General features: G+C 44.8%; 1 protein-coding gene across 4 annotated transcripts in view; it reads right to left on the reverse strand.

Moving 5' to 3' along the window:
• The window catches only part of AP2A2 (adaptor related protein complex 2 subunit alpha 2), a 107,781-nt gene extending 80,868 nt beyond the window's left edge, over nt 1-26,913 (reverse strand). For 2 of the 4 annotated variants that reach the window (XM_036875833.2, XM_036875832.2), the window contains exon 1: nt 26,694-26,913. In XM_036875833.2, the coding sequence (XP_036731728.1) occupies nt 26,694-26,760 (67 nt within the window). In that variant the 5' untranslated portion in view covers nt 26,761-26,913. The remainder of the gene's footprint in view (nt 1-26,693) is intronic. The other 2 variants (XM_036875831.2, XM_036875830.2) reach the window with 1 other exon arrangement.
• Between the last annotated feature and the right edge of the window lie 714 nt (nt 26,914-27,627).

Below are 27,627 nucleotides of genomic sequence, written 5' to 3' on the forward strand. Positions count from 1 at the left end.
TTCCTATTCCTTTTTCTCTCTCTTCTTCTTCTGCTACCCCTATAATGCAGATATTGTTCCTTTTGGATTGGTCACATAGTTCTCTTAATATTCTTTCATTCCTAGAGATCCTTTTATCTCTCTCTGCCTCAGCTTCTCTGTATTCCTGTACTCTAATTTCTTTTTATTAACAGTCTCTTCCACTTAATATTCTTTCACTCCTAGAGATCCTTTTATCTCTCTCTGCCTCAGCTTCTGTGTATTCCTGTTCTCTGATTTCTTTTCTATTAACAGTCTTTTCCACCTCATGCAGTCTGCTCTTAAATCCTTCCATTGTTTGTTTCATTTCTGTTATCTCCCTCCAGAATTCATCTCATAGCTCTTGCATATTTCTCTGTAGGTCCATCAGCACATTTATGACTTTTATTTTGAATTCTTTTTCAGGAATATTGGTAATTCCTGTCTCACCCAACCCTCTCTCTGGAGTTTGAAGTATTTTGGACTGAACAAGGTTCTTCTGCCTTTTCACGGTGATGGAAGTGATCGCTGGTGAGTGGCACATGTGTCAGCTGAGAGAACAAAGTCCCTTCCTGCTTTCTGGTCGCCTTGCCCATCTCCGCTACCTGTGCCGGGCAGCCGCACACAGGGGGCAGCCTCTGGGTTGATCCCGAGCTGCCGTGGATGGGGTGGCCCTCAGGATGGCCTAGAGCACTGGTAGTGGTTGCAGGCAATCACATGTTCGCCGTGAGAACAGAGCTCCTACGTGCTTTCCGGACTCCGCACTGCCTTCCTCTGCCTGTGCCAGTCTGCCAAGTGCAGGGGGCAACCTCTGGGTTGATTCCCTGAGCTGCCGTGCGTGGGGTGGCCCTCAGGATGGCATAGGGCACTGGTGGGGGTTGCAGGCAAGCAGAGCATGTTTGCCACGAGAGTAAAGCACCTTTATGCCTTCCAGATTCTGCACCGGTCTCCAGTGTCTGTGTTGGTCGACTGCAGGCAGGGGGCAACCTCGGTCTGGCATGGTTAGCTGCACGCTGGGAGAGCCTCTGTTTGGTTGCTGTGGGCGGGGCTGCTCCCCAGTTGCTCCACAGCAATGGCAGATCAGCAGGCTCAATTGCAGTGCCAGTGGGGGGAAATGAACGGCAGGCTGCTTATCGCCATGAGGGGCTTCGGTGCTGCGTTGTTGGTGAGCTGGGGTGGGGGGAGTGCTCCAGTCCCGCTGGGTCACAGCTTTGTATCTTACCCTTTTTGTGAGATCTTGAGTTCTCGCAGATGTAGATGTAGCCTGGCTAATGTACTGTATCTTCTGGTCACTCTTTTAGGAGGAGTTGTATTTGCTGTATTTTCAAAGTATATATGGTTTTTCACCACCCTATTCACACTGCCATCTTGAGAATCTGGCTTGGGGTTTATCTATTTTGTTTATTTTTTCAAAGAACCAGTTCTTGGTTTCATTAATTTTTTCTATTGTTTTATTCTTCTCAATTTTATTTATTTCTTCTCTGATCTTTATTATGCCCCTCCCTCTGCTCACTTTGGGCCTCCTTTGTTCTTCTTTTTCCACTTTCAATAATTGTGAATATAGACTATTCATTTGGGATTGTTCTTCCCTCTTTAAATAGGCCTGGATTGCTGTATACTTTCCTCTTAAAACTGCCTTTGCTGCGTCCCACAGAAGTTAGGACATTGTGCTGTTGTTCTCATTTGTCTCCATATATTGCTTGATCTCTGTTTTAATCTGGTCATTGATCCATTGATTATTTAGGAACATGTGTTAAAGCCTCCATGTGTTTGTGAGTCTTTTTGTTTTCTTTGTACAATTCATTTCTAGTTTTATACCTTTGTGATCTGACAAGTTGGTTTGTACAATTTCAATCTTTTTGAATTTACTGAAGCCAGGGTAATCTTTTAAATATAATTAGACCTGTCATTCACTTGATTTTCTTCAGCAGCTACCTACATGAGACCTAATATAAAATCCGATTCATTGCCAGGGCCTTTAAGGCCTGGCATGTTCCGGCCTCCACCCAGCCACCTCTGCTACTCTCCCTCTCACTATGCTCCAGCTGCACTGGTCTTTCGGGTCCTGAAGCAGAACTCGCTCTTCACCACTGGAAGCCTTTCTCCCCTCCAGAGGCTGGTCCCAGGCAGCTTCAGGCCCCAGCTTACACACTGCTTTCTTCAGAGAGGCCCTGCATGAACACCCTACCTGAGGTAGTCTCCTTTTTATCCTCCACTACGACAAAGTATAGTCTAAAAAAACAACTCAATTTTTTAAAGTTTGAATTCAGGGCTTAAAATAACTCTAGAAAATTTATGTATCTAAACTCCTTGATAACTGACTCATCATTACCAATAACAGAATCTACTGAGTTAACCACAAAGAGAAATTTCCACTTGCTATATTCTATCACCAGCAAGAAAGACCCTCATCAATACAGATTATGTCTGTGAAACCAAATGCCATCAGACTTCTCTCTTGCTTTGATTTCTGGGTTTCAGAGAACTAAAACCTAAATGCGTTAGAAGTAGGTATGCAAAAATATATACTGTATTATTCTGTTTAATGGAGAAAAAGGTCATCCATGCTTGGTTGCTTCAAGTAAGAACTAGAAAAAATACCAGACTCACACATTCTCTTTAAAATTCCACTTAGAAACACATGCCAAACAAACTTTATAGTGAGAATCAGCCTCCCAAATTAGATCTAATGATAAAAGATATTAATATTTCACTTAGGAATTATAAAATAAAAGTATAAGTCAAATTATTATTTCCCAAGGCATGGTTAACCCAACACATGGCCATAAAGGTCATGAAGGTCCATGTGTATGTATATGTGTGTGTATGTGGTTTTTAAAATTAGTCAAAAATTTACTTAAAAAGAGAAGACTGTATGACAGAGTGGTCACCAAAATTGTGGATGCTGGAAAGAGATGGTCAAGTGATAACTAACTCAGTGTAACAGTGCAAGCTGGAACCCAGATGCCTATAGGAAGGAGGACCAGTTAAAAGCAAACCTTCTCAGAGAACCTGAAAAGACTTTCAATGTACCAGGTGACTCAGGAGGTGGACATCTGAGGATGGGCTGGAAGTCTGTATAAGGAGCAGCAGGCCCCCTCCACCAGACTCTGTAGCCAAGCAATCTACCCCAAAATCCCAGGAGAAGACAAGAGGTTTCCCCCCTAGAAACGCAGGAACATAGAAGCTCTAGGCCTGGTGACACCACTGAGTGCTGGAGTGAGGTGCCATGTTGAGAAATCACAACTGACTGCCAGACTCACAACAAATGGTGAGATACACCCTCCCAGAATAATGGCAGCCAGACTTACATACCCTCCTACCCAGCAAGCAAGGGAAGAAACTATTCTGAGGAAGACTGAAAAGATGACTGACATGTAGGTTCTCTGAATGAACCAGAGACCTCTTATCCAACACCTCACAGTGGGGCCTCCTGCCAAAGCCCTGCGCCACGCTGGCCAACACTAGTACAGGGGAGGGGCAGACACTGACACCAGACATCCAGGAAAGTCTCACAGCGTGAGCCAGAGACCAAAACAAACCTACAGAAGGAATTCAGAAAAAAAAGCTATGGAGAATCTTACTATGCTGATGGATAGTGACTGCAATGGGGTATGTTGGGGGGGACTAGATAATATGGGTGAATGTAGCAACCACAATGTTCTCATGTGAAACCTTCATAAGACTGTATATCAGCGATACATTAATGAAGAAAAAAAAAAGGCTACGCAGAGAAGGAAACTCCAAAACACTGCATATTCTTATACAGATAAGAGAAAATACAGCCTTAAAAACCAGATGCCACCAAAAAAGGAGCACTCAGACAAGTTATAAAAGTGACAGCAGAAATAAAAAATTCAAAGGAAGCTAGAAGACAAAGTTGAGAGTATTGGAAAACAGAATACGACAAAGGCAAAGAACTGGAAAATGAAGGCTAAAAAGGTAAGAAAATGCAAACCAAGAGATCCAAATTTCAACTATTATTAGAGGAGCACTGAAAAAGAAGTGAAAGGAAATTATCAAAGAAACAAAACAGAACATTCCCCCAAACCCAAAAGCTATGAGTTTCCAGACTGAATACGGCCACCAAATTCTACATCTGAGTGCAGCACCTTAAAATCTCAGACCACGGAGGCGGAGCCAAGATGGCTGCATGAGTACAGCAGCGGAAATCTCCTCCCAAAACCACATATATTTTTGAAAATACAACAAAGACAACTCTTCCTGAAAGAGAGACCAGAAGACACAGGACAACATCCAGACCACATCCACACCTGCGAGAACCCAGCGCTTTGCGAAGGGGGTAAGATAAAAGCCCCAGCCCAGCGGGACCCGAGCGCCCCACACCCAAGCTCCGAGCGGGAGGAGAGGAGTCGGAGCTGGAGCAGGGAGGGAAAGGGAGCCCAGGACTGCTAAATAGCCAGCCCTAGCCATCCGCACTGGAGCGCAGACACAGTGCACGCGTGGGGTCCTGGATACTAGGGAAACAGGACAGTAAGACCTGTGACCAGGTCCCCGCAGCCAGCGCCCCGAGGACAAAGAAAAGTGAGTGCTTTTTGGAAGTCTTAAAGGGACAGGGACCCCATGGCCGGACGGAAGCGTCCTGGGACACTTAGTCCAGCAGCTGGGAACTCCAGACACCCTAAACCCCTGGATAGCAGGGCAGCTCAGAGGCCCCTCACGGAGATAAACAGCCTCCTGGCCGTTCCCCCTCCAACAGGGCTCCACCAAATCGGAGCAGCAGCCCGAGCCAGGCCACGCCCACAGCAACAGCAGACATAAACTCCATAGCGGCCGGCAACAATCAGAAGCCCCGTCTGCGCGGAGCTGCCCAGCACAAGCCATTAGAGGTCACTGTTCTCCCAGAAGAGGAGGACCACAAACCAACAAGAAGGGAAGTTCTTCCAGCCGTCACTCGTGCCAGCTCTGCAAACTATCTCTATTGCCATGAAAAGGCAAAAGTTGAGGCAAAGATTACAGAGACAACACCTGAGAAGGAGACAGACCTAACCAGTCTTCCTGACAAAGAATTCAAAATAAAAATCATAAACATGCTGATGGAGACGCAGAGAAATATACAAGAGCTAAGGGATGAAGTCCGGAGGGAGATTACAGACGTCCAGAAGGAGATTACAGAAGTGAAACAAACTCTGGAAGGATTTATAAGCAGAATGGATAGGATGCAAGAGGCCATTGATGGAATAGAAGAAACCAGAGAACAGGAACGCATAGAAGCTGACACAGAGAGAGATAAAAGGATCTCCAGGAATGAAACAATATTAAGAGAACTGTGTGACCAATCCAAAAGGAACAATATCCATATTATAGGGGTACCAGAAGAAGAAGAGAGAGAAAAAGGGATAGAAAGTGTCTTTGAAGAAATAATTGCTGAAAACTTCCCCAAACTGGGGGAGGAAATAATCGAACAGACCACGGAAATACACAGAACCCCCAACAGAAAGGATCTAAGGAGGACAACACCAAGACACATAATAGTTAAAATGGCAAAGATCAAGGACAAGGAGAGAGTTTTAAAGGCAGCTAGAGAGAAAAAGGTCACCTATAAAGGAAAACCCATCAGGCTATCATCAGACTTCTCAACAGAAACCTTACAGGCCAGAAGAGAATGGCATGATATATTTAATGCAATGAAACAGAAGGGCCTTGAACCAAGGATACAGTATCCAGCACGATTTTCATTTAAATATGAAGGAGGGATTAAACAATTCCCAGACAAGCAAAAGTTGAGGGAATTTGCCTCCTACAAACCACCTCTACAGGGTATTCTAGAGAGACTATTCTAGACGGGAGCACTCCTAAGACTAAACAGATGTCACCAAAGAAAATAAAATCACAGCAAAGAAAGCAGACCAACCAAATACTAACTAAAGGCAAAAAATAAAATAAACTACCCACTAAAAGCAGTTAAAGGAAACACGAAAGAGCACAGAATAAAACAACCAACATATAAAGAATGGAGGAGGAGGAAAAAGAAGGGAGAGAAGAAAAGAATCTCCAGACAGTGTATATAACACCTCAGTGAGCGAGCTAAGTTAGGCAGTAAGATACTAAAGAAGCTAACCTTGAACCTTTGGTAACCACGAATCTAAAGCCGGCAATGGCAATAAGTACATATCTTTCAATAGTCACCCTAAATATAAATGGACTGAATGAACCAATCAAAAGACACAGAGTAATAGAATGGATAAAAAAGTAAGACCCATCTATATGCTGTTACAAGAAACTCACCTCAAACCCAAAGACATGCACAGACTAAAAGTCAAGGGATGGAAAAACATATTTCAGGCAAACAACAACGAGAAGAAAGCAGGGGTTGCAGTACTAATATCAGACAAAATAGACTTCAAAACAAAGAAAGTAACAAGAGATAAAGAAGGACATTACATAATGATAAAGGGCTCAGTCCCACAAGGGAATATAACCATTCTAAATATATATGCACTCAACACAGGAGCACCAGCATATGTGAAACAAATACTAACAGAACTAAAGGGGGAAACAGAATGCAATGCATTCATTTTAGGAGACTTCAACACGCCACTCACACCAAAGGATAGATCCACTGGACAGAAAATAAGTAAGGGCACGGAAGCACTGAACAACACACTAGAGCAGATGGACCTAATAGACATCCATAGAACTCTACATCCAAAAGCAACAGGATATACATTCTTCTCAAGTGCACATGGAACATTCTCCAGAATAGACCACATACTAGGTCACAAAAAGAGCCTCAGTAAATTCCAAAAGATTGAAATTCTACCAACCAACTTTTCAGACCACAAAGGTATAAAACTAGAAATAAATTCTACAAAGAAAACAAAAAGGCTCACAAACACATGGAGGCTTAACATGCTCCTAAATAATCAATGGATCAACAAACAAATTGAAACAGAGATCAAGGAATATATGGAAACAAATGAGAACAACAACACAAAGCCCCAACTTCTGTGGGACGCAGCAAAAGCAGTCCTACGAGGAAAGTATATAGCGATCCAGGCACACTTAAAGAAGGAAGAACAATCCCAAATGAATAGTCTAACATCACAATTATCGAAACTGGAAAAAGAAGAACAAATGAGGCCTAAAGTCAGCAGAAGGAGGGACATAATAAAGATCAGAGAAGAAATAAATAAAATTGAGAAGAATAAAACAATAGCAAAAATCAATGAAACCAAGAGCTGGTTCTTTGAGAAAATAAACAAAATAGATAAGCCTCTAGCCAAACTTATTAAGAGAAAAAGAGAACCAACACACGTCAACAGAATCAGAAATGAGAATGGAAAAATCACGACAGACTCCACAGAAATACAAAGAATTATTAAAGACTACTATGAAAACCTATACGCTAACAAGCTGGAAAACCTAGAAGAAATGGACAACTTCCTAGAAAAATACAACCTTCCAAGACTGACCAAGGAAGAAACACAAAAGTTAAACAAACCAATTACAAGCAAAGAAATTGAAACGGTAATCAAAAAACTACCCAAGAACAAAACCCTCGGGCCAGACGAATTAACCTCGGAATTTTATCAGACATACAGAGAAGACCTAATACCCACTCTCCTTAAAGTTTTCCAAAAAATAGAAGAGGAGGGAATACTCCCAAACTCATTCTATGAAGCCAACATCACCCTAATACCAAAACCAAGCAAAGACCCCACCAAAAAAGAAAATTACAGACCAATATCCCTGATGAATGTAGATGCAAAAATATTCAATAAAATATTAGCAAACTGAATTCAAAAATATATCAAAAGGATCATACACCATGACCAAGTGGGATTCATCCCAGGGATGCAAGGATGGTACAACATTTGAAAATTCATCAACATCATCCACCACATCAACAAAAAGGACAAAAACCACATGATCATCTCCATAGATGCTGAAAAAGCATTTGACAAAATTCAACATCCATGCATGATAAAAACTCTCAGCAAAATGGGTATAGAGGGCAAGTACCTCAACTTAATAAAGGCCATATATGATAAACCCACAGTCAACATTATACTGAACAGCGAGAAGCTGAAAGCTTTTCCTCTGAGATCGGGAACAAGACAGGGATGCCCACTCTCCCCACTGTTATTTAACATAGTACTGGAGGTCCTAGCCACGGCAATCAGACAAAACAAAGAAATACAAGGAATCCAGATTGGTAAAGAAGAAGTTAAACTGTCACTATCTGCAGATGACATGATATTGTACATAAAAAACCCTAAAGACCCCACCCCAAAACTACTAGAACTGATATCAGAATACAGCAAAGTTGCAGGATACAAAATTAACACACAGAAATCTGTGGCTTTCCTATACACTAACAATGAACCAATAGAAAGAGAAATCAGGAAAACAATTCCATTCACAATTGCATCAAAAAGAATAAAATACCTAGGAATAAACCTAACCAAAGAAGTGAAAGACCTATAATACCCTGAAAACTACAAGTCACTCTTAAGAGAAATTAAAGGGGACACTAACAGATGGAAACTCATCTCATGCTCTTGGCTAGGAAGAATTAATATCGTCAAAATGGCCATCCTGCCCAAAGCAATATACAGATTTGATGCAATCCCTATCAAACTACCAGCAACATTCTTCAATGAACTGGAACAAATAATTCAAAAATTCATATGGAAACACCAAAGACCCCGAATAGCCAAAGCAATCCTGAGAAAGAAGAATAAAGTAGGGGGGATCTCACTCCCCAACTTCAAGCTCTACTATAAAGCCATAGTAATCAAGACAATTTGGTACTGGCACAAGAACAGAGCCACAGACCAGTGGAACAGACTAGAGACTCCAGACATTAACCCAAACATATATGGTCTATTAATATTTGATAAAGGAGCCATGGACATACAATGGCGAAATGACAGTCTCTTCAACAGATGGTGCTGGCAAAACTGGACAGCTACATGTAGGAGAATGAAACTGGACCATTGTCTAACCCCATATACAAAAGTAAATTCAAAATGGATCAAAGACCTGAATGTAAGCCATGAAACCATTAAACTCATGGAAAAAAACATAGGCAAAAACCTCTTAGACATAAACATGAGTGACCTCTTCTTGAACATATCTCCCCGGGCAAGGAAACCAAAAGCAAAAATGAACAAGTGGGACTATATTAAGCTGAAAAGCTTCTGTACAGCAAAAGACACCATCAATAGAACAAAAAGGTACCCTACAGTATGGGAGAATATATTTGTAAATGACAGATCCGATAAAGGCTTGACATCCAAAATATATAAAGAGCTCACCCACCTCAACAAACAAAAAACAAATAATCCAATTAAAAAATGGGCAGAGGAACTGAACAGACAGTTCTCCAAAAAAGAAATTCAGATGGCCAACAGACACATGAAAAGATGCTCCACATCGCTAGCTACCAGAGAAATGCAAATTAAAACCACAATGAGATATCACCTCACACCAGTAAGGATGGCTACCATACAAAAGACAAACAACAACAAATGTTGGCGAGGCTGTGGAGAAAGGGGAACCCTCCTACCCTGCTGGTGGGAATGTAAATTAGTTCAACCATTGTGGAAAGCAGTATGGAAGTTCCTCAAAATGCTCAAAACAGACTTACCATTTGACCCAGGAATTCCACTCCTAGGAATTTACCCTAAGAATGCAGCACTCCAGTTTGAAAAAGACAGACGCACCCCTATGTTTATCGCAGCACTATTTACAATAGCCAAGAATTGGAAGCAACCTAAGTGTCCATCAGTAGATGACTGGATAAAGAAGATGTGGTGCATATACACAATGGAATATTATTCAGCCATAAGAAAAACAAATCCTACCATTTGCAACAACATGGATGGAGCTAGAGGGTATTACGCTCAGTGAAATAAGCCAAGGGAGAAAGACAAATATCAAATGATTTCACTCATCTGTGGAGTATAAGAACAAAGGAAAAACTGAAGGAACAAAACAGCAGCAGAATCACAGAAGCCAAGAATGGACTAACAGGTACCAAAGGGAAAGGGACTGGGGAGGATGGGTGGGTAGGGAGGGATAAGGGGGGGGGAGAAGAAAGAGGGTATTATGATTAGCATGCATAATGTGGGGGGTGGGAGAAAGGGGAGGGCTGTACAACACAGAGAAGACAAGTAGTGATTTTACAGCATTATTTTGCTATGCTGATGGACAGTGACTGTAATGGGGTTTGGGGGGGGGACTTGGTGTAGGGGAGAGCCTAGTAAACATAATATTCTTCATGTAATTGTAGATTAATGGTAACAAAAAAAAAAGAGAAAGAAAAGGGGAATTACTCCCTGATAGAATAAAACTAACTGCAAATCAACGATTAATGCATGCTTTACATATCCTTAATTCTGATCTTTTAAATGGTGTCAGATTATCAGCTATGGAAGTACACTTTTCTGATATTCCTGTGTGGTGATCTCCAATAGGTTCTTCACAATGGTATAAAGGTCATATCAAAGTGTGGGCAAAGGGTTTGTTTGTGCTTATACAGAGGATCAAAGCCTAATTTGGCTACCCAGAAAACGAATTAAGATACAATATGAATAAGAACTTCCAACATCAACATCCTCTGGAAAAGTCATTCCAGAAGATGATCATCAATAAACTTCAACAAAGATCCTGGCGCTGTTGCAGTTGTAGCTGCATTCATCCCACCAGTTCCTGGACTTGCTATTGGAATGAAGAAGGAGATATCTAAGCTGGCCTGTGCATACAGTAAAGCAACAAATTTGACTGGATCTATACTGTCGGAACTCAACCAAGAATTAGGAGAAGTGCAAGTTACAGTGCTCCAAAATCGTGTGACTATAGACTATCTACTATTAAAAGAACATATGGGATGTGTACAGTTTCCAGGAATGTGTTGTTTTAATTTGTCTGATCTTTCTCAAACTATTCAAATTCAGTTAGACAATATCCATCATATCATTGATAAGTTTTCACCAATGCCTAGGGTACCTAACTGGTTTTCTTGATTTCACTGGATATGGCTGGTAATTGTAGGTCTGCTTTTGTTATGTATCTGTATTCCTATTCTGTTAATGTGTGTACACAATTTAATTAGTAGTTTGTTAAAACCTATACATGCTTATGTTACTCTACAAGAAGATATGTCAAAGAAATAATCAACCTTCCCATGTTTTCTTCCGTCTGCTACCTCTATAGCTTTTCTTCTTCCTTCCTAATTACAACCCTTTAGTAGAATTCGTGCCTCATATTGAAAATTACCAAGTATCATAATTCTTCCAAGTGGTAAAGATACCTCAAGACAAATGCTGGGCATAGAAGCCACAGGGCATAAATCTGCAAAGAAGTAAAAAACTAACCTTTTCAAAGAATATTGCTTCTCTCTCACTTACCAACTTAACATTTCCCTGTATGGCCCCGGAAGATGACTGGTTAGCCAGAGACGGGTAAGATTCCTCAAGGGAGGAACAACCTAAGACAGGCACAGTCGCAGGGGGGCCATCAGGTGAGAAATTGGGGATCAACAGAGGTGAGGCTTAGAACCTCACCCCCCCTGTTTTGAGAGAAATCTTCTGCATCCGTGGATATTTTGTTGCCCTTGTCTAGCTTGGATTAATACTCAGTCTATAGGCACAGACCTGATCATCTACATTTGCCCTCTTACAGCACTAAATTATGTTTTCTACCTTTATCTTGCATCTACCTACCACTTCAGCATTTTATTTTTAAAAAATAATAATAATAATAAGGGAGAAATGTGGGATTCACATATAAATCAAGTATAAAAATCAAATGAATATTCATATTTGACCTGACTGTTTATAGTTCATAATGCATGATCAAAACTGAAAGTTTCTGTGATGACTGCCCTTGCACTGTTCACCATGTAAGAACTTATTCACTATGTAAGAACTTGTTCACCATGTAAGAACTTGTTTGTTATGCTTCAGAAGATTGGAGACTGTTGAGAATTAGGCTTGGGGTTGATTAATGATTGTGCATTGAGTCCCCTATACAGAATTTTATTGTTGTTAACATCCATTTGATCAATAAATATGAGAGATGTCCTCTCAAAAAAAAAAAACTCACACCACAAGAAACTTACTTAAGAATAAGTAGAGCCATGCCTTCAAAACTGAGAAGTTATTTACAATCCACAGCTCCAAGTGAACCTAATTCTCAAGTATGACAGTAAAAAATTATTTTTTTCAAAAGTGCAACATCTCAAGTTTGTCTATCTCCTATGCACTCTTTCAGGTGTACAAAACACATGTACCACCAAACTGAGTGCAAATGAGCACAAGCCCAGAGACTAGTCATATGGATTTCAAAGAACAGAAATCCAGCCAGAGATGAGGGTCTCAGGTATGGTGAAGGGAAGTCCCCAGATGGCAGCACGACCAACTGGCCTGTCCAGGTGACAGCAGAACTGGCCCCCACAAGAAGGACATTCCCAACAGGGAAAGGAGGGACTGAGAGGCTACCTGCTGTGTCCAACCACACTAAGGAAGATCTCACAGTCACCTACAAAAGCTTGGGGCCAAAGAGCAACCGAAGGGCATGCATTAAAAAGTAAGCAAAGCCAAAGGCAATAGTTAACTCCAAAGAAATTAAAAACTGAACCATTATCCTCAACTGAGAAGGATATTTTCAAACATTAAATGCTATACATTAGTTAGACAAAATATTGTGACATATTAGAGAATGGGAGAAGAAAAGCTTAGGTAAATTAAATCCTCATCTTCCACCATAAGAACTGGGGGAAAAAACACTCATAAAAAAAAAAAGAATTAAACACTGAAGAGAAAAGAAAAAGAATAAACATGGAACAAAACAGCACGCATGAAGGATAAGAACACACGTAACTTAGAATTAGTAAGTAATCACATTTTTTAAAGTATGTGGTAAGAAATGTCTGTAAAATGAAAGTAACTGACTGACGTTCGGTGAGGCTCCACTGCAGGAGTCCCACCAGCCGCAACCTCTCAGCTCTCAAGCAGATAACACCCACTGGTGCCCCCAAGACGTCCAATACACTCTCTCCCCCTTCCCACCTTAACTCCCCCTCAGGCAGCTTCAATCTCATCACATGAACCAGGTCCTGACCCTCCTTCTCCACCTGTGCACTTGCCTGGCCAAGCCCTTCACTGCCGAATCCATTCCTCGGCCACCCAGCAGGAGCCTGGGGAGCCCGGCATGCTTGGGGAAACCACACACCAGCCACGGGCCTGGCCTCACACAGGAAGCCCAGGGAGGAACTGCCAGCTCTTCTTAAGAGCCTCCTCACAGCTTCTTCCCCTCCACTCCCCCTCCTCCCGCCCCTGGCAGCTGGGGAGCCTGGCCCCCCTCTGAGAGGCTCAGGCGGTCGCCAGCACCACCCCCCTGCACACTGCTGCTCTCCAGCCTCCTTGCTCTCATCCTCATCCCACCAGCCTACAAACAGCTCTACCACCCCTGCCTCCCAGGGCTCCTCACCTTGTTCACCTGGCCCGCACCCTCCTAACTGCTCTGTGCTTCCCCTCCCTCCTCTTCACTGGCTCCACCGTCACAGAGGATGAAAGCCTAGGATCCCTGCCACCTCCCCCCCTCCATGGGGCTCTGATGTCCCAGGCTCCCTCCCCAACTCCTGCCCCCACACTTGCTCCCAGCCTGTCTGCCAGCACTTAGAGGCATGCCTGACCCTCAGCTCCACTATCTAAACTGCAATCCCCTTTCCCTGCTTTATTTTCCCCTTAATGTAGCATGTAATATACTATATGTTATAATTTTTATTTTATGTCTACCTCTCTAAAATGTAAGCTTAATGAGAATATTCCTGTTTTGCTCACTGTGTAAAATAGGCACCACATAAATGTGTTGAATAAGTGAAATAACCTTAAAAAAGAAAACCTTTCCTGATGTCACTGTGATACACAGAATGTCCCCCAAAGATGCCCACATCCTTATACTAGGATCCTGTGAGTTACCTTAACTGTGGCAAATGGCAAAAGGAACTCTGCAGATGTTAATTAAGGAAGGGAATGAGACTAGAGCATGCAGGTGGGCCCAGTCTAATCACATGAGCCCTTAGAAGTAGAGAACTCTGCCTGGAGGTAGGAGATGGGGCTGACAAAGAAGTCAGAGAGACCCAAATCCAGACGGCTGATTCATTGCTCCACTGGAGGGCTTCCTAGAAGGCAGAAGGAATGCAGGCCAGCTCTATGGTCTGAGACCTGCCCCAGCAAGAGCAGCAAGGACAGGGGACCTCGGCCCCATACCGCAGGATTGCGTGCAAGTTGCTTCATCCCCAGAATCTCCACAAGGAACCACGGCTCTGCTGAGCCTCCAGTTTCGGCCTTGTGAGACTCCAGGCAGAGAACCCTGCCAGACTGTGCCCGTTTGTGGATAAAATGAAAGTTCCTGTGGCCAGGATTCTCACCTGGCCCTGGTTGGCTAGCTCACTACACACGTGTGGGCAATATGTTGCTATTGACTCTCTATAAAGAGCTCGCCTAGTGGTCTATGCCACACGGTGACATGACTGCAAAACTGCAGGAGAGCAGAGCAGAGGACAGAGATTGGGACGGCCATGCGGGCAGAGAGGCCCAGAGGCAGAGACCGGCTTGCTGCATGCAGACTCGCTCTGAGTGAACAGGATTTTAGTGACTGACCTGCCATCGTGGAAATAAAGTTGGATATCACTGTTTCACCCCAAGAACATTCTACTGTCATTCCTTTGGTCACACTGAATTCATAGGAACTTGCCCAGGGCTGAAACCCATTGGCAAGACACCACATAAACAGGTACAGGATTTACCCTCCCAAATTAGGCCACTGAAAACCTGGAAGAAATATATGAAACAACAGTTTTCAGACAGTAGACAACAGACAATGGAAGGCAGAGGTCACTGGGACAGAAAACAAACATGATGGCCTCATGACAGCCCCAAATTACTACCTGGGGCTGGGGAGCGGGGGTGCAAACAAAGCCCTGAGGTCTCCCTGAAGAGACAGGCACAGGAGGCTAGCATGTGCAAGGCAGAGCCTGCTCCAAGGAGAGCAGAGGGCTGCTGAGGAGCCCTCGTGTCTCTGATTACTGATCTGCCCACGCACAACAGAATGCCCCTGAGACTGTGTGAAGAGCCACTGGAAGGGAGCCGGAGGGGACCACAGGAGCTGGCATGGAGCCAGCCGGCCAGAAAAGAGGCCTCATTAAACACAGGCATCAAGCAGAGTCCTGAGAAGTGCTGGCCCTCAGGGGTGAAGTAAAATTAGCCCAGACTAAGGGCTGCTCTGATCCCCCAGTAAAGATCAAACTGCTTCCAAGTAGCTCAGCTTCATCACAGAACAAAGCTGAAGAGTATTTAAAGAAACAAAAATTTTCAGGACTGACAAGGTGAAATTCACAATGTCTGGCATTCAGTAAAAAATTACCAGGCATGCAAAGAAACAGGAAAATACAACCCATGACAAGGAGAGGGGAAAAAACAATTAATAGAAACATACAGAAATGACACAGCTGATAGAATCTGAAGATACGGACATTAAAACAGTCTATGTAACTGTATCCCATATGCTCATGAAGGGAGAGGATATCAAAAGTGTATTAAGAGACACAACATAAGGAAGACCCAAACTGAAGTTCAAGAGGTAAGAAATACAAAGTCTGCGATGAAAAATATGGGAGATGAGATTAATAGTTGATCAGACACAGTTGAAGATCAGCGAACCTGAAGACATCATAGAAACTATCCAAAATGAAACAGATCGAAAAATATGAGCAGAGCATCAGTGAGCTGTGGGGCAACCTCAAGTTGTAACCTCAAAGTAAACTGGAGCCCCCCAAAGGCAGACAGGGGACAGAAAAAATATTTGAAGAAATGGACAAATTTTTCAAATTTGATGACAACTACAAACCCACTGAAGTCAGAATCTGGAGCCCCAAGAACAAGAAACGCAAAGAAAACTACAAGACACATCATAAGACTGACTAAAACCAATGAAAAGGGCAGATAAAAGCAGCCAAAGAGAGTCACACTGCACACAGATACACAAGGAGCTTCTCTCTGGGAACACCGCGCGCCTAAGACCCAGAGCGGCATCTTTAACTGCCGGGAACAAAATACATGGAGAAGGTGACCACTCCTCGCCATCTCCATCTGGTCCATGCATCATCTCCCGATGTTTGAAACAATAAATAACCACCCAAATTGTTTCCCTGCTGAACCTTTGTCCCTGCTGTTCAATCTCAATACAGAAGCCAAAATGGTCTTATTAAAAGCAAAAATAATTTGGGTCAGATCACACCTGTGCGGAAAACCTCCAAGAATTCCAATGGGGCCTTCTGTGACCTGCCGTCCACTCCTCCACCCCACACTCACTCTGACTCAGCCACTGAGATCTCACACAGGCTGACTGCACCCCACCTGCAGAACTCTCTCGTTTCTCTCATAGTTCACGGCCATATCTCCTGCAAGCTTCTTTAATAAATGTCCTCTCCAGGTACCTTACCTGACCACCTTCTCTGAAGGTGAGAACCTCTTCCCCATTCTCTATTCCTCTTACCTACTTTATTTTTCTCAACAGATGGACAGTCAGACGGATAGTTGTAGACAGATATGTTTTTCTCATTTATTTTGTCTCTTCTTACAAGAATGTAAGTTCTGAAAGCACAGGGATTTTGTCCATTTGGTAAACAGTGAATCCCCATGCCTCGAATAATGTCTGGCACACAGCAGCCCTTAGAGGATTTTGCAAATGAATCCATGAATTGTACAATTGAGTCAGAAAACAAAATAAAGAAGTACACTTTGAAATACACACATTCAAAACACCCTTTACTCTTGGGATACCAAAATTATGGCAAAACAGTAACATAATATAAAGAACTGTGTTTTTTTGGCTACTTATTATAAAACAGACTTAAAGTTACACCTGCAACAAATGCTGCATCAAAGAGTAGAGATCACCAGACACCAGCAGCCACAGAAGGGCATCTCCTACCCCTCTGCGACCAACACAGACAGGGCGCTCACACCCCCTTTCTCGGCATGGCAATCTCAGTGTGGCCAGACCTTGGGAAAGGAACGGCTTGGCACCAACAGACTCAGTTGATCACCCTCCCACCCTCCTCTTCCCCCACATTCTCAGCACTTGGAAAGCTGGGTGTGCTAGTCTATGCGGAGACAACCTGCAGTTAAATAGTACAGCAAATCTGAAACAGAATTAACTGAGCAGAAGCTACAAGCTGATTCAAAGAAGTAACTGACATTGTGAGAAATCTGTTTGAGAGAAGGAAGAAGTAGTGAACACTATCTGTGGATGGGCGCATACTTCACCGCATGCCCTGGTACAGTCCAGCATGAAGACAATCACAGAAGACTCTAATTCTCTTAGGCACAAGGTTCAAAATAAGGTTCTGATCTGGCTATACTATTCATGACCCCAAAAAATGCCTCAGAACTGTATTTTCCACAGCAATAAGTGCAATCCAAAAGTACTGCAAAAGCTCATTTTCCTGCTATATTTTTTCTACTGGCTGTTTCAGAGACATTCGACATCAATTTAGGGCCCTTTTCCAATGTTTTTAGAATGACTAGAAACACGAAACTGCTCTCTCAACCACAACACATGAAGTAAGACTGACAACAGAAAAAGTAAACATAAATCTCAACACAGCACCACCTCCCCAGGAGCCCAGAGGGCTTTAGGTACACTAACTAATTGCCATTACACCCTGTGTTGCCATCAGAAGAGATTTTAAAGGAAAGAAAAACACCTTACATTGCAAAACAAAATCCAGACAACCCAAATTGGATGCTGGTCTGCAAACTCTTGAGCAATCCTTTAGACAGGTACCAAATCCTGGGGTAGGTGAGAAGAAAGGTAGAAGGGAAACATCCTGAACACAAGGAGAGGGAGGATCACAAAAACACCACAACTCACGGCGTTTGAATCTGGGGCAAAATGAAGACTCCACACTCTTACACGACCACAGTTCCCAAAGGTGAGAAAGAAAAGGAAACAGAATCAGGCTCTGACCCAAACCAGCTGGCTAGAAGATTTGTTCCTAAATGAACACATCCAGCAGGGTAAGCCACTCAATTCCCCACTTCCTGAGGCACCAGGGAGCCGAGGGAGCTACATGGGGCCCGAAGCTAGCAAAAGAAAGTTCTCAGCCTTCTCGCAGAGACTTTCCTGTCCCTTTGGAGCACAGAGCAGATGCAGGCGCGTCACTGTCCTTACATCCGCAGCAGCCCTGCTCACACAGATGCAGACAGTAAGCCCAAGGGCCAGACCACTGGCCCCACCTCTGTACCTCCCACCTTTCCACCTGGTGGCTCCCCAACTCCTAAGGAGGCCACCTCTAATTACAGGTGATCGTGGGCCCCAACCTTACTCCTCTCTGGCAACAGTGTTGAAGGAAAAAGCATTAAAAGTTGGCAAGAAAAGATGTCTGAAGGCAGGTAGGGACCTCAGTGTCACTACATGTTTCAAATGCGTATTATGAGCAATCACAGCACTTTGGGTAAGACTGGGAACTCGCCTCTCCGTTTCTGGCAACACGCATCTCACCAGCCCCACACTCCTCTTGACCCTCAGTCCCAGGGCACTGCTTTAAAATGCAGCACTTCTTCCTTGCATGATCTTGGTCAAACCCTTACAGCCCTCTCTCTACCCCAAGGCCAAGAGCTAATCTTATCACACAGCCTCAGCTCCCACCTCCACATGGGAGCGCCCACCTGAACCTGACTGTCCTAAAATTCTTCTCATAATAAAACAGGCTTTTCATGGCGTTTCAACCTTGTCAACTTTCATACCAAAGTCAGGGAGATTTTGAAGAAGGCAAATACCAGAATCAGTACATATAGTTTATAATCTAAATCTTAGACACCACTGTGACCCAGTGAAACGTGTTCATTTCTGTTTTCTTATAGGTATCATATCATTTATTTTATTAGGCTGGGGACAGAGTTATTTAGCTTACTTCATAGTACACGGGAAGCTAACAGGAGCCATCAAATTTTTAACCCCAACTCTGTGCTGATAGAAGTAAGGGGGCAGGACAAGAGGAGACCTATGCATCCTACATTCATTTCATCACACAGGATTGGGGGTGGGGAGAACAAACCCCCATGCTTTATGACAAGGCCACAGGCAGACCTGAGGCATCTGAAGTTCAACTGGGCGCCATCTTTTGTCAATGTCCATGCACCTCTGCTGTGCCCTCTGCCCTCCCGCCAGGACCTCCCCACCCACCTCCAAATAGAAGATCCCCATCCAGCCAACATCTCTTTATTCTGTATCCAGGAGTCCTGCACTAATGAGAACTCATCGCCCCGCTTGCCAGCAAGCTCTTTAGAGGGGCAAGGACCATGTGTTTTACTTCTCTGAGCCCCACCCAGCATTCCACATAAGAGACCCAGATGCCGTCCCTTACCAAAAACCTGAGGCCAAATTTGTCCCAGAATGCAGAACTGCTCAGACTTTAGGAGGAAGCACAGTACATGGCCAAAGGAAGCATACACACTCATGCACGCCCACATGGGAGGGAGACCACAATGGAGCCTCTTAGCAGCAGAGGACCAGTGTTTCTGCCAAACGAGTTTACTGAAAACTTACCCAAAAAAGCCTTTTAAGTTTTGGAACCCCACATTTTGAAATTTGAGCTAAGGGACAACAGACAGCCTTTTGCCCAAGAACCTGCAAAATCAACAGGTGAAAATTCTGAGGAACTCAGAGCCCCTGGCACCCTGGAGTTCACACCAGAGAAACACCGTTTCCTTCATCACACTTGAATCTTCCCCTCTGGTTTGACTGTACTTGATTTTTTCAAAGCCAGGAAATGCTATTTAATCCCACAAACAGCCTTTCCAAAAACTCTGGGACTACAAAATCCTGGCACATAGTGTTGCCAAAAACAACAGAGTGAAAATCATTTTAAGAGGAAAGAGAAGTTAAGCTAAGTACCTGGCACGAGAGTACACTTATCACCAGGACATTTCAACTGGTCATAAAAGAGTGATCCCCCACTTCAGGGCAGCCAGAGGGGAAACACAGGGAAGAAGGGACAGATATTTTCTAGAAGCATCAACCAGCAACCCTGGCAGGATAATTCAACCTGAGCTAAAGACTCTCTTCCTCCTCTGGCTTGGTGGTTTGTCCCTCCCCTCATCCTCTGTCACATACTTCCTAAATCAGTTTCTAAGGAATATAAGTTATGCATGAGAGCACAAAAGCAAATATGCAAGAAGAGCATTCTTTTTTTAAAGTCAGCACCTTTAAAATGTATAGTCAAGACTAAAATGAACCTTAATTTCTTTAAAGGACTTTAAAAGTTAAAAAGCTGACTGACAAACTGATTCTGATGTTTACTACTATGCAAGAAGATCAACTACCAACTTTACATTCGATTTATACACTGAAGTGTTTTTTTTTACTTATTTTTATTAAGGTGTGATTGATATACACTGTTATGAAGGTTTCACATGAAAAACAATGTGGTTACTACATTTACCCTTATTATCAAGTCCCCACCCATACCCCGATGCAGTCACTGTCCATCAGTGTAGTCAGAAGCCACAGATCCACTATGTGCCTTCTCTGCGCTAAATGTTCTCCCCGTGATTCCCCACACCATGTGTACTAAACATAATACCCCTCAGTCCCCTCCTCCCTCCCTCCCCACCCGCCCTCCCACACCCCTCCCCTTTGGTAACCAATAGTCCCTTCTTGGAGTCTGTGAGTCTGCTCCTATTTTGTTCCTTCGGTTTTGCTTCATTGTTATACTCCACAAATGAGGGAAATCATTTGGCATTTGTCTTTCTCTGACTGGCTTATTTCACTGAGCATCATGTCCTCCCACTCCATCCATGTGGTTGCAAATGGTAGAATCTGTTTCTTTCTTACTGCCAAATAGTATTCCATTGTGTATATGTACCACATCTTCTTTATCCATTCATCTACAGATGGACACTTAAGTTGCTTCCATATCTTGGCTATTGTAAAAAGTGCTGCGATAAATATAGGGGTGTATATGTCTTTTTGAATCTGAGAAGTTGTATTATTTGGGTAAATTCCAAGGAGTGGGATTCCCGGGTCAAATGGTATTTCTATTTTTAGTTTTTTGCGGAACCTCCATATTGCTTTCCACAATGGTTGAACTAGCTTACATTCCCACCAGCAGTGTAGGAGGGTTCCCCTTTCTCCACATTCTCACCAGCATTTGTTGTTCTTAGTCTTTTCGATGCTGGCCATCCTTACTGGTGTGAGGTGATATCTCATTGTGGTTTTAATTTGCATTTCCCTGATGATTAGTGATGTGAAGCATCTTTTCATGTGTCTGTCGGCCATCTGAATTTCTTCTTTGGAGAACTGTCTCTTCATATCCTCTGCCCATTTGTTAATGGGGTTATTTGCTTTTTGGGTGTTGAGGTCTGTAAGTTCTTTATATATTTTGGATGTTAACCCCTTGTCAGATATGTCATTTACAAATATATTCTCCCATACTGTAGGATTCCTTTTTGTTCTGTTGATGGTGTCCTTTGCCGTACAGAAACTTTTTAGTTTGATATAGTCCCATGAGTTTATTTTTGCTTTTGTTTCCCTTGCTCAAGGAGATGCATTCAGGAAGAAGTTACTCATGCTTATATTCAGGAGATGTTTGCCTATGTTGTCTTCTAAGAGTTTTATGGTTTCATGACTTACATTCAAGTCTTTGATCCATTTCGAGTTTACTTTTGTGTATGGGGTTAAACAATAATCCAGTTTCATTCTCTTGCATGTAGCTGTCCAGTTTTGCCAACACCAGCTGTTGAAGAGGCTGTCATTTCCCCATTGTATATCCATTGCTCCTTTATTGTATATTAATTGACCATATATGGTTGGGTTTATATCAGGGCTCTCTAGTCTGTTCCATTAGTCTATGGGTCTGTTCTTGTGCCGGTACCAAATTGTCTTGATTACTGTGGCTTTGTAGTAGAGCTTGAAGTTGGGGAGCATAATGCTCCCAGCTTTATTCTTCCTTCTCAAGATTGCTTTGGCTATTCGAGGTCTTTTGTGGTTCCATATGAATTTTAGAACAATTTTCTCTATTTCGTTGAAGAATGGTGTTGATATTTTGATAGGAATTGCATTGAATCTATAGATTGCTTTAGGCAGGATGGCCATTTTAACAATATTAATTCTTCCTATCCATGAGCACGGGATGTGTTTCCATTTATTGGTATCTTCTTTAATTTCTCTTAAGAGTGTCTTGTAGTTTCAGGGTATAGGTCTTTCACTTCCTTAGTTAGGTTTATTTCTAGGTATTTTATTCTTTTTGATGCAATTGTGAATGGAATTGTTTTCCCGATTTCTCTCTCTGCTAGTTCATTGTTAGTGTATAGGAATACGACAGATTTCTGTGTATTAACTTTGTATCCTGCAACTTTGCTGAATTCAGATATTAGATCTAGTAGTTTAGGGGTGGATTCTTTAAGGTTTTTTATGTACAATATCATGTCATCTGCAAAGAGGGACAGTTTGACTTCTTCTTTGCCAATCTGGATGCCTTTTATTTCTTTGTGTTGTCTGATTGCCGTGGCTAGGACCTCCAGTACTAAGTTGAATAGAAGTGGGAAAAGTGGGCATCCTTATCTTGTTCCCGATCTTAAAGGAAAAGCTTTCAGCTTCTCGCTGTTAAGTATGATGTTGGCTGTGGGTTTGTCATATATGGCCTTTATTATGTTGAGGTACTTATACACTGAAGTTTATGGAGAATTTAAATTTTTATGTTCAGTTTCTCCATGTCCAATGTATGACTCAAAACAAATGGAGTTTTATGAACAAATTCAATTTTTTTAACTTCAGCTAAAATATTATTCAAAGAATGCCCAATTTCAACAAAGTTAACAGAAACAGAAGGGAACAAGGTTTGTGACAACCGCAAAGAGCAGAGCACTGATAATTATTCTAGTTTATCACTGCCCCTGCAGCAAAACTGTAGGCTTCCTCTAAGAATATGGGAAATTAGGTTTTTTGCCAAATGGCTAATTATACCTCCCCACTTTTTTTCCCTTCATTTGAGTGAGTGCCTGGAGGGATTAAGTGAAATACCTCTAGGCACCATGGAGTGTCTGGGTTCACCTGCACACCAGTGCAGCTGCAGCCCCAGCCTCCACCACTCTCAGGGAGAACAAATGGCAACTTCCTGTCCACTGACAAGTGTGACTGGTCTCGCAAGAGTAAACACGTATCAGTTCTCCCCTTTCCTTGATTACTTCCCAGTCAATTCTAAGTCTGGCAACATTTTCGGCAGTGTTTCACAGTCGCGATATCCTAGCGCTGACATGCCAAGAGCCATGCATAAACACATGTGCTGATTAAGTCCTAAATGACTCTCCTTCACTGATCCATCACGTGTAAAAGCAAATGAAAATTCCAAAATAGCAGAATAAATAGCAAACAGCTAACATTTTCCCAATTCCACAGTCCTTTGATTTTCTTTGAACTGATTGCTTGAATATGTCAGAGTAACAGCCTGGGCAGACCTCAAGAGGAGTGCTAAGTGAGAAAAGTCAATCTCAGCAGGTCACATACCACACAAGGCCATTCACACAGCCTCTTCCAGCCAGTAAGCAGAGATGGAAGACAGATCCTTGCTTGGTGAGGACGGGGTAGGTCTGGCTTTACAGGGTAGCATAAGGGGGCACTGTGGTGATGGAATAGTTGTGCATCTTGATTGAAGGGGCATTACAAAAACTACATGTGATAAAAATATACAGATCTACACAGATACACACACCAGGGCATGTGCACATAAAAGTGGCAAAATGCAAATACAACCAGTGGACTGTACTAACGTCCATCTCCTGGTGTCAAAATTGTACTGTTAGGAGAAATGCCCACCCTAGAGAAGGCAGGGCAAAGGATGTGGGACCTCCCTGTCCATTTCTTTCCAACTTCCTATGAATCTATATTTATTTCAAAATAAGTAATTATTTAAAAACAGGAACTAAGCAAAAGAATTAGAATTTTTTTAATGACAATTAAAACAAGAAAGAAACCGTTCCTTAACTCCCATACACTGAACTGGTATTAGCACAATTCAGTGGCCCCTGGGTTGAAGTCAATCAGAAAGGATCAAGTTAATTTTATGAGGTACTGAATTAATTTGCTACCTGAGCCACAAAAGCTAGGCTTGAGCATAACACAAGAACCTTTTCAAATCTTGGACCACATTCACTTGCCTATGTCAAGAAGAGTAATGCTCCCAGCCAGAAAGTTGGCAGTGGGCTACTTCGAGAAGTGCAAAGACACAGAGCATGCTCTTACACGGGAAAATTTAAGAAACTAGCTCAGAAAAGTAAACAGAGCTGCAATTGTGGAGCCAAAATTGACTTCGGTGACACTTGAGCTCAAAATCCACCCTTGTCAGTTGAGGAAACGGAGGCTCAGCAGCCAGTGGCTTCGGGTCACGGAGCAGGTGAGAGACAGAGTCCAGCCTCTTTCTGCCAGCTCAGTGCTCTCTCCCCACAGAGCCTGACTACACTGGTCACCCTCACAACAAGAAAACAGCACACGCAGAGACAGCAGGGGAAAACGGGAAGCAGGGACCCCTCCCTGCCACCCAGGGGTCAAGCTCAGACCAGCTCTGGCCAGGGTCCACTTTCCAAACCCATCTGCAGCCGGGGGCCCACACTTGCTTGGAACACTAACTCCCTGTTGCTCCAGGCGCACTGTGGCTCTCTGCTTTCAATGCCCTTTAGATAATACCAGCCCAAAAATCACCTCCCGGGTGAAGTCTTTTCTGGCTTGCTTGACCATCCGTCTACTTGTTTACTCAGCACACGTTTGGTGCCAGATGCTGTGCAAGCAGGGGAGGAGTGACATGGTGAACAAGACCACCACAGGCCCCATCTTGCAGTGCTCACAGTGTAGGGGGGCACAGCACCACAGCTCAAGGACAGCACTCCGGAGGAGAGGACAATGGGACAGCCAGGTTGGAAAGCTGTTTCTGAAGAAGAGGCCCAGACCCACAAGAAGGACCAGGCACCCCTTCTTCTTAAATAAGCTCCTTCAGGGGACAAATCATCTTATTCATTGGTCTATACCAATGGCTCTCAACCGGGGACAAATGTGCCCTGTGGGGCATTATCTGGAAACATTCTTGGTTGTCACAACTGAGACATCTAGTGGGTTAGAGGCCAAGGATGCTGCTAACCACAGGACAGCTCCCCACAACAGAGGATCAGCCTCAAATGTCAATGGCACAGGGTGGGTGGAGAAAGTCGGGTCTACACAGCCAACAAGCACCAGTGGAATCCCCACTACATGACAGGCACCTGTTCATCAAATTCAGGCAACAGCACAGAATACGGCTAATATATGGGTGACCAGTTGTCTGAGAAATGGGTTTCTGAACAACTCGATTTCCTCCACAGTGGATGAACAGGCATCACAGCTAATTTAAGGGTCCCCTGAGGCCGTAACAGGCACAAGCTTAGCCTTACAATAATCTGCCTTCTGACTATGAATGTCACTCCGGTAAAGTTATGTTATGTATAAAGGAGGAGGAAGAGAACAGTACGCAACTTGTCGAGGCACTGGTCTAAGGATGTCCAGAGTAAGAGAGGGACTGAGTTGGGGGCGACTGAGTTGGGGGCAGAACCAAGCTGGCCCCAGCATCTCCACACCAGTTTAAGGAGAAAGGGTTCAAGGGGTTCAGCACAACAGCATTCACACGAGGTAGGGTTACAAACATTCTTCAAAATGTACATTAAACCTAAAGCAATAAAAATCACGGTAAACTGTTTGATGGATAACAAAGAACAAATAAAACACATTACACAGGAAACTGGCTTTATGCTTATTTTTCTAGTTGAATAAAGGGGAAAAATGGTCTCTGAAAACCATCCAGTTTCTCTGCACACCAAAGCCAGAATTACCCCAGGTGGACCTACCTGCACCCACCCACCTCCCGGCCTGTTTCACCTTGTGGTGCGGATCCTTCCACTCTGACGGGGCATGCCAGGCACCCAGTCTGCTGTCCCTGATCTGAGACAGCAGGCAGAGCAGTTCCCCTAAGTCATCCCACCCCTTCACTGCCCCGTGTCCGGATTCCCCGGGGGAATGGGTCATTTCAAACAGGGCCCAAAAGCCCGCTGGAATCCGGACACAGGGCTGCTTCACCAGCAAGACACCGGTTTCGCTATACCCGCTCCGAAGGGAAAACCCACGCTATTTTGGAAAACGCTGGGTTAAATGCTCCATTACTGGGAAGACGAGCATAAGGCTGGGGAGAGGCATCTTCGAGGTGCCACAGCCCCCCTGCACCCTCCGCGCCCTCCCCCTGCCCTCTAGGTGAGCACCTGGGACTCCCGCCTTCAGGTCCACACACCGGACCCCTGCTCTCAAGGTCCGGACACCGGACCCACGCCCTCTAGGTCCTCACCCGGAACCCCGCCCTCTAGTCCTCACCGGGACACCCCTGCGCCACCGCCCTCAAGGTCCGGACCCCGGACCCCCGCCCTCTAGGTGAGCACCTGGGACTCCCGCCTTCAGGTCCACACACCGGACCCCCGCCCTCTAGGTCCGCACCCGGTGCCCCCTGCGCCCCCGCCCTGAACGTCCGGACCCCGGACCCCCGCCCTCTAGTCCACACCCGGACCCCCGCCCTCAACGTCCGCACCCGGTCCTCCACGTCCACACCCGGACCCCCGCAGGCCAGGTCCGGCGCCGCACTCACTCACAGTTGCGGATGTCGGAGATGAAGACCGCCAGGCCCCGCATCCCGTCCCCCTTCGACACTGCCGGCATCTTTGCGCCCCGGGGAGCGGCCTGGGCTGGCGGGCCGGGGAGGAGTGGCGAACGGTGAGCTCAGGCCGCCGCCCGAGGAGCCGCCTCAGCCTGGACAGCCTCGGGCTCAGAGCGCCGCTTCCAGGGCCTCTGCCGCGCGCGCGCACGCACGCACGCTCGCAGCCGCGCGCACGCGCACGCTCGCTCTCGGGACAGTGAACGACGACCGGGGCGGGTACAGCATGAGGTAGCGCGCCCGGCCGCGACGCGGGGGCGAGCACGTCGAAGGCGGGCGCGCGGAGGCAGGCGCGAGGACGCCCCCTGCAGGCATACGCCGAGGGCAGGGGCGCGCTTCGGTGATTGGGCTGCTCTCCGCGTAGGGGTCGCTTCCCGGGGGCTCCCCACGACTCTACCCACCACTACAGTCCCCAGCCCCAGGCTAGGCCCCCCCACGGCCCCGACCCAGCTTGGACCCCCTACGACCCTGCCCTCCCAGCCTCCTGGACACGACCACCGCATTCCCAGCCCAGGTTCTAAGGCAGCCCTCCTCGGGGGCTTGGCCTGCAGTTCAGAGTTCGGAGGGCCTGCTGCACATCACCCAGGCTATCCAGAGACAGCCCCTTCCTTTACAGAGGGGGAGAGTGCGGCCTGAGGAGAAAGGACTGCCCATCCCCACCCCATGACAGCACCAGGTGACCCCAGGACCCAGTCCAGGGTCCCTCAGTGCCCAACCAGAGTCCTCCGCCACTGTTACCACCACCAGCCTCTGCATCCTGACGAGGTGGTGGCAGGGGACCACCCCTGTGGGCCTACCCTCCAGTGCACTGCAGGAGGCCTTGGCCAAGCACGGAACCCCAGGGAGTCTGGAGAGCAGGTGACCCTCCCCAG

This window comes from Manis pentadactyla, chromosome 9, assembly GCF_030020395.1.
Source record: "Manis pentadactyla isolate mManPen7 chromosome 9, mManPen7.hap1, whole genome shotgun sequence".
Taxonomy (NCBI): domain Eukaryota; kingdom Metazoa; phylum Chordata; class Mammalia; order Pholidota; family Manidae; genus Manis; species Manis pentadactyla.